The following is an 8,188-nucleotide window of genomic DNA, read 5'->3' as shown; positions in this document are numbered from 1 at the left end:
CCCCACATCTCACGCTGACTGTCTTCCCCACATCTCACGCTGACTGTCTCTCCCACATCTCACGCTGATGTCTCTCCCCACATCTCCACGCGACTTCTCTCCCCACATCCACGCTGACTGTCTCTCCCCACCATCCTCACGCTGACTGTCTCTCCCCAGCATCTCACGCGACTGTCTTTCCCCACATCTCACGCTGACTGTCTCTCCCACATTCTCACGCTGATGTCTCTCCCACATCTCCCCGTCTCTCTCCACATCTCACCTGACTGTTCCTCCCCACATCTCACGCTGACTGTCTCTCCCCACATCTCCCGGCTCTCTCACATCTCACGCTTGACTGTCTCTCCCCACATTCTACACGCTGACTGTCTCTCCCACATCTCACGCTGACTGTCTCTCCCCACATCTCACACTGACTGTCTCTCCCCCATCTCACGCTACTGTCTCTCCCCAATCTCACGCTGACTGTCTCTCCCCACATCTCACCGCTGACTGTCTCTCCCCACATCTCACGCTGCACTGTCTCTCCCCCACATCTCACGCTGACTGTCTCTCCCCACATCTTCACGCTGACTGTCTCTCCCCACATCTCACGCTGACTGTCCTCCCCACATCTCACCTGACGTCTTCCCCACATTTTCACGCGATTCTCTCCCCACATCTCACGCTACGTCTCTCTCCACATCTCATGCTGACGTCTCTTCCCACATCTCATGCTGACTGTCTCTCCCCACATCTCACGCTGACTGTCTCTCCCCACATCTCCCCGTCTTCTCCCCACATTCAGCTGACTGTCTCTCCCCACATCTCACGCTGACTGTCTCTCCCCACATCTCACGCTGACTGCTCTCCCCCACATCTCACGCTGACTGTCTCTCCCCACATCTCACGCTGACTGTCTCTCCCCACATCTCACTGCTGACTGTCTCTCCCACATTCTTCACGCTGACTGTCTCTCCCCACATCTCACGCTGACTGTCTCTCCCCACATCTCACGCTGACTGTCTCTCCCCACATCTCACGCTACGTCTCTCCCACATCTCACCGCTGACCGTCTCTCCCCACATCTCACGCTGACTGTCTCTCCCCACATCTCACGCTGGACTGTCTTCTCCCCACATCCCCCGTTCTCTCTCCACATCTCATGCTGACTGTCTCTCCCACATCTCATGCTGACTGTCTCTCCCCACATCTCAGGCTGACTGTCTCTCCCCACATCTCACGCTGAACTGTCTCTCCCCACATCTCACGCTGACTGTCTCTCCCCACATCTCACGCTGACTGTCTCTCCCCACATCTCACGCTGACTGTCTCTCCCCACATCTCACGCTGACTGTCTCTCCCCACATCTCACGCTGACTGTCTCCCTCCACATCTCACGCTGACTGTCTCTCCCCACATCTCCCCGTCTCTCTCCACATCTCATGCTGACTGTCTCTCCCCACATCTCATGCTGACTGTCTCTCCCCACATCTCACGCTGACTGTCTCTCCCCACATCTCCGTCTCTCCCACATCTCACGCTGACTGTCTCTCCCCACATCTCACGCTGACTGTTCTCTCCCACCATCTTCACGCTGACTGTCTCTCCCCACATCTCACGCTGGGACTGTCTCTCCCCACATCTCACGCTGACTGTTCTCTCCCACATCTCACGCTGACTGTCTCTCCCCACATTCACGCTGACTGTCTCTCCCCACATCTCACGCTGACTGTCTTCTCCCCACTCCACGCTGCACTGTCTCTCCCCACATCTCACCTGACTGTCTTTCCCCACATCTCACGCTGACTGTCTCTCCCCACATCTTCACGCTGACTGTCTCTCCCACATCTCCCCGTCTCTCCCACATCTCACGCTGACTGTCTCTCCCCACATCTCACCTGACTGTCTCTCCCCACATCTCACGCTGACTGTCTCTCCCCACATCTCACGCTGACTGTCTCTCCCACATCTCACGCTGACTGTCTTTCCCCACATCTCACGCTGACTGTCTCTCCCCCATCTCACGCTGACTGTCTCTCCCCACATCTCCCCGTTCTCTCTCCACATCTCACGCTGACTGTCTCTCCCACATCTCACGCTGACTGTCTCTCCCCACATCTCCCCGTCTCTCTCCACATTCTCACGCTGACTGTTCTCTCCCACATCTCACGCTGACTGTCTCTCCCCACATCTCACGCTGACTGTCTCTCCCCACATCTCACGCTGACTGTCTCTCCCACATCTCACGCTGACTGTCTCTCCCCACATCTCACGCTGGACTGTCTCTCCCCACATCTCACTGCTGACTGTCTCTCCCCACATCTCACGCTGACTGTCTCTCCCCACATCTCACGCTGACTGTCTCTCCCCACATCTCACGCTGACTGTCTCTTCCCACATCTCAGCTGACTGTCTCTCCCCATCAATCTCCACGCTTGACTGTCTCTCCCCACATCTCACGCGACTGCCTCCCACGCTGACTGTCTCTTCCCCACAATCTCACACTGACCCTGTCTCTCTCCCATCTCACCACGTTCTCCCCTCTCTCTCCACATCTCATGCTGACTGTCTCTCCCCACATCTCATGCTCGTCTCTCCCCACATCTCACGCTGACTTCTCTCCCCACATCTTCCCCGTCTCTCCCCACATCTCACGCTGACTGTTCTCTCCCCACATCTCACGCTGACTGTCTCTCCCCACATCTCACGCTGACTGTCTCTCCCCACATCTCAACGCTGACTCGTCTCTCCCCACATCTCACGCTACTGTCTCTCCCCACATCTCACGCTGCACTGTGACTCTCCCACATCTCACGCTGACTGTCTCTCCCCACATCTCACGCTGACTGTCTCTCCCCACATCTCACGCTGACTGTCTACTTCCCCACATCTCACGCTGACTGTCTCTCTCCCACATCTCACGCTGACCGTTCCGTCCCCACATCTCACGGCTGACTGTCTCTCCCACATCTCACGCTGACTGTCTCTCCCACATCCCCGTCTCTCTCCCAACAATTCTCATGCTGAACTGGTCTTCTCCCCACATCTCATGCTGACTGTCTCTCCCCACATCTCAGGCTGACTGTCTCTCCCACACATCTCACGCTGACTGTCTCTCCCACATCTCACGCTGACTGTCTCTCCGCCACATCTCACGCTGACTGTCTCTCCCACATCTCACGCTGACTGTCTCTCCCCCACATCTCACGCTGGACTGTCCTCCCCACAATCTCACGCTGACTGTCTCTCTCCACATCTCACGCTGACTTGTCTCTCCCACTCTCCCCGTTCTCTCTCCACATCTCATGCTGACTGTCTCTCCCCACATCTCATGCTGACTGTCTCTCCCACATCTCACGCTGACTGTCTCTCCCACATCTCCCCGTCTCTCCCCACATCTCACGCTGACTGTCTTCTCCCCACATCTCACGCTACTGTCTCTCCCCACATCTCACGCTGACTGTCTCTCCCCACATCTCACGCTGACTGTCTCTCCCCACAATCTCACCTGGACTGTCTCTCCCCACATCTCCGCTGACTGTCTCTCCCACCATCTCACGCTGACTGTCTCTCCCCACATCTCACGCTGACTGTCTTCTCCCCAACATCTCACGCTGACTGTCTCTCCCCACATCTCACGCTGACCGTCTCTCCCCACATCTCACGCTGACTGTCTCTCCCCACATCTCACGCTGACTGTCTCTCCCCACATCTCCCGTCTCTCTCCACATCTCATGCTGACTGTCTCTCCCCACATCTCATGCTGACTGTCTCTCCCCACATCTCAGGCTGACTGTCTCTCCACATCTCACGCTGACTGTCTCTCCCCACATCTCACGCTGACTGTCTCTCCCCACATCTCACGCTGACTGTCTCTCCCCACATCTACACGCTGACTGTCTCTCCCCACATCTCACGCTGACTGTCTCTCTCCCACATCTCACGCTGACTGTCTCTCCCCACATCTCACGCTGACTGTCCTCTCCACATCTCACGCTGACTGTCTCTCCCCACAATTCTCCCCGTCTCTCTCCACATCTCATGCTGACTGTTCTCTCCCCACATCTCATGCGACCTGTCTCTCCCCACATCTCACGCTGACTTCTCTCCCCACTCTCCCCGTCCTCTCCCACATCTCACGCTGACTGTCTCTCCCCACATCTCACGCTGACTGTCTCTCCCCACATCTCACGCTGACTGTCTCTCTCACATCTCACGCTGAACTGTCTCTCCACCACATCTCCCCGTCTCTCTCCACATCTCATGCTGACTGTCTCTCCCCACATCTCACGCTGACTGTCTCTCCCCACATCTCACGCTGACTGTCTCTCCCCACATTCACGCTGACTGTCTCTCCCCACATCTCACGGGACTGTTCTCCACTCTCCTGACTGTTCTCTCCCCACATCTCACGCTGACTGTCTCTCCCCACATCTCACGCTGACTGTCTCTCCCCACAACTCACGCTGACTGTCTCTCCCCCACATCTCACGCTGACTGTCTCTCCCCAGCATCTCACGCTGACTGTCTCTCCCCCACATCTCACGCTGACTGTCTCTCCCACATCTCACGCTGACTGTCTCTCCCCACATCTCACGCTGACTGTCTCTCCCCACATCTCACGCTGACCGTCTCTCTCCCACATCTCACGCTGACTGTCTCTCCCCACATCTCACGCTGACTGTCTCTCCCCACATCTCCCCGTCTCCTTCTCCAATTCTCTGCTGACTGTCTCTCCCCACATCTCATGCTGCTGTCTTCTCCCCACATCTCAGGCTGACTGTCTCTCCCCACATCTCACGCTGACTGTCTCTCCCCACATCTCACGCTGACCTGTCTCTCCCCACATCTCCCCGTCTCTCCCCACAATCTCACGCTGACTGTCTCTCCCCACATCTCACCGTCTCTCCCCACTCTCACGCTGACTGTCTCTCCCAAACTCTCACGCTGACCGCTTCTCCCCACATCTCACGGCTGACCGTCTCTCCCCACATCTCACGCTGACTGTCTCTCCCCACATTTTCATGCATGTTTGCAGAGGATGTCTTCCCAGCCATTTGTGCCTGTGGCAGGGCAGGACCAACCATATTCCAGATAAGCAGGATCCAGCAGGCTACAACAGACTCTGACTGACACACCTTATTTACAAATCAGGAGAGACCGGTGTTCTAGGTAACATATCAATTTAGTGATACTCCTCATGAGCTGGAAGAAGAATCAATAACCTCCCTGGGGCTAAATCGGGACAATAAAACGGCAGCGCATTTTGCTCTTGTTGGAATGTAATTATCCCCGGCACAATCTGTTGTGCCGTTGTTACTGAGGTGAAATGTTGACCACAACATAAATCGCAAGCAACTATGTTGTGAACCTGGTGACATAGATTATAGTACGACAGGGCTTGACATTTGATGACGTTTAAAATAAGTAGAGTGGTTTGTGTCAGTGAGGATAAGCGTTAAAAGAAGTACTACCTCAGTCTCTGGATTGAGATAGCAGGAGTAGGCGGGGCCACAGGGGCAGGGGCGGCTGGTGTTAGTCTGGGCAGGGGCGGCTGGTGTTACTTGGCTCGGCGTGTAGTGGGCAGGGGGGCTGTGTTAGTCTAGGGGCTGGTGTAGCTCTGGGCAGGGCGCGGCTGGTGCTTAGCTCTGGGGCAGGGGCGGCTGGTGTTAGCTTCTGGGGCAGGGCGGCTGGTGGTTAGCTCTGGGGCAGCTTTGGGAGCAGGGTCTCTTACTGCGGCTCTGGGATGGAGCTGCCACCCACCTGGGGCCTCTACTGGTCCTGGGGCCTCACCTGGTCCTGGGCCTCCACTGGTCCTGGGCCTCCACTGGTGCACTGGGCCTCCACAGCCACAGGGTGGTTATTGGCCTGCTGCAGGCTCAGCAGCAACAACGTCAGTTATGGGGCCACTGGGTGCAGGGGCCTCCACAGCAGGGGCCCCCTCTGGGACAGCGGCCACAGGCTCAGCAGCAGGGGTTACTGGCTCAGGGACAGCGGCCACAGGGCTGGGCTTCTTTGGTTCCTCGTGGGGCTGGACTGGGTCTCCTCTTGTCGGGGCTGAGCTCCTCTGTCGGGCTGGAGCTGGGTCTCCTGTGCGGCGGCTGTCGGGGCTGGAGCTGGGCTCCTCTGTCGGGCTGGAGCTGGGGTCGGGCTCTTGTCGGCTGGAGCTGGGGCTCCTCTGTCGGCTGAGCGGGGTCGGGGCTGGAGCTGGGGTCGGGGTGGAGCTCCTCTGTCGCTGAGGCTGGGGTCTCCTCTGTCGGGGCTGGAGCTGGAGCTGCCTCTGGACAGTTTCAGCCACCTCAATGGGGGTGCAGCTGCCTCGACCAGGGCAGCCACCTCAACTGCAGCTCCAGTTTCAACAACAGGGGCCTCCTCGGACACCACTGTCTTAGCAGGAGCCTCTGCCACAGGAGCGGCCTCAACCACGACGGCCTCAACAGGGGCCGCCACCTCCACTGGGGCCACAGCCTCTACTAAGGCCACAGCCTCCACTGGGGCCACAGCCTCTGAAGGGACCTCTGCTTCCACGGCTGCAGCCTCAGCCGGGGCTTCAGGGGGAACGTCTGGCTCGGCTGCAGCCAGCATCACCAGGACCTCCTCCTCCCATCCAGACCCCATGGTCTCCAGGGCCTCTGAGGCCATGATGACAGGTTCCTCAGAGTCATCAGTCAGGGCACTCTGGACAGGAAGCTGCATCTGGTCAGCGAGGGTCTCTGTGTCCTCCGAGATGTGACCGTTCCTGACAACTGGAATAAAAAACACACAGAAAGACATGAGGTTCATGAGAGAAATGTATTTCTAGGTTTAACCGGACATCTGAAACCAGATCCACCTGTAACATTCCTGATAAACGATCATTGCACAGCAAAACGTCTCCCCACTTTATAGAATTTCCAAACATTGGTTCACTAAGTTGAACTAATGAAGGATCTGATAGGCTTGAATGCCTGAAGTTCAAGCAGTTATGCCTGCTCAGCATTGACCCTGGTGTGTCTGTTGTCATGAACCAATCTAGTTGTGTTGTAGTTAACCATCTTCAGACACAGTAACACATAAAACATCCCATAGTAACTCCTGCTAACCCAATCTACGATCTACTGCCACGGTAACACCTAAAACATTCCATAGGAAGTCCTGCTAACCCAATCCACGATCTACTGCCACGGTAACACCTAAAACATCCCATAGTAACTCCTGCTAACCCAATCCACGATCTACTGCCACGGTAACACCTAAAACATCCCATAGTAACTCCTGCTAACCCAATCCATGATCTACTGCACGGTAACACCTAAAACATTCCATAGTAACTCCTGCTAACCCAATCCATGATCTACTGCCACGGTAACACCTAAAACATTCATAGCAACTCCTGCCTAACCAATCATGATCTACTGCCACGGTAACACCTACAACATTCAATAGTAACTCCTGCTAACCCAATCCATGATCTACTGCCACGGTAACACTAAAACATTCCATAGTAACTCCTAGCTAACCCAATCCCTGGTCTACTGCCACGGTCACACCTAAAACATTCCATAGTAACTCCTGCTACCCAATCCATGATCTACTGCCACAGCCAACTAAAAGAAAATATTGTGCATCTGACAGAGAGAGAGTTGTAAAGCCTCAGTAAGGAGTATTTATCTGAAACGACGGACCGCATCGTTCTGTGAACCAGTTCGCTGATTTCGAATGTGTAGAATTACTGAAACAGGTCTCGTATTTATCTGAAACGAGGTTTAGTATTTATTCTGAAACGCTAAAGTTTTAAGTATTTATCCTGAAACACGGTCCGTATTTATCTGAAACGAGGTTTAAGTATTTATCTGAAACAAGGTTTTAGTATTTTAATCTGTAAAGCGGAGTTTTAGTATTTATCAGAAACGAGCACAAGCCCTTTATCATGAGTCAAATAACTATAGGTTTTCACATGGACAATGTGCTTTAGAATGTAATGGATTCGAATGTTATGGATGATAAGATTCGTTATGATTATTAATGGAATTCATGCTATGGATTCGATGTAAGTGATGAATGGATTCGATGTAGATGGATTCGATGTAATGGATTCGATGTAATGGATTGATGTAATGGATTCGATGTAATGGATTCGATGTAATGGATTCGATGTAATGGATTAGATGTAATGGATTAGATGTAATGGATTAGATGTTTATTTATGTTTTATATTTTGGTGTTA

The 8,188-nt window shown here is 54.4% G+C and overlaps 1 protein-coding gene across 1 annotated transcript; it reads right to left on the bottom strand.

Annotated features, from left to right (window-relative positions):
- Window positions 1-5,825: 5,825 nt before the first annotated feature.
- Window positions 5,826-6,828, bottom strand: LOC139027168 (skin secretory protein xP2-like). Its single transcript, XM_070442322.1, has 2 exons — window positions 6,219-6,828; window positions 5,826-6,183 (listed from the first exon to the last, which is right to left on the bottom strand). Exons 1-2 carry the CDS (start codon window positions 6,763-6,765, stop codon window positions 5,843-5,845), a joined length of 888 nt encoding a protein of 295 aa, XP_070298423.1. The 5' UTR covers window positions 6,766-6,828; the 3' UTR covers window positions 5,826-5,842.
- Between the last annotated feature and the right edge of the window lie 1,360 nt (window positions 6,829-8,188).

This window comes from Salvelinus sp. IW2-2015, unplaced genomic scaffold (assembly GCF_002910315.2).
Source record: "Salvelinus sp. IW2-2015 unplaced genomic scaffold, ASM291031v2 Un_scaffold7856, whole genome shotgun sequence".
NCBI classification, from domain to species: domain Eukaryota; kingdom Metazoa; phylum Chordata; class Actinopteri; order Salmoniformes; family Salmonidae; genus Salvelinus; species Salvelinus sp. IW2-2015.
The sequence above is the reverse complement of the archived record's forward strand: the minus strand, read 5'-3'. Positions and strand labels throughout refer to the sequence as shown.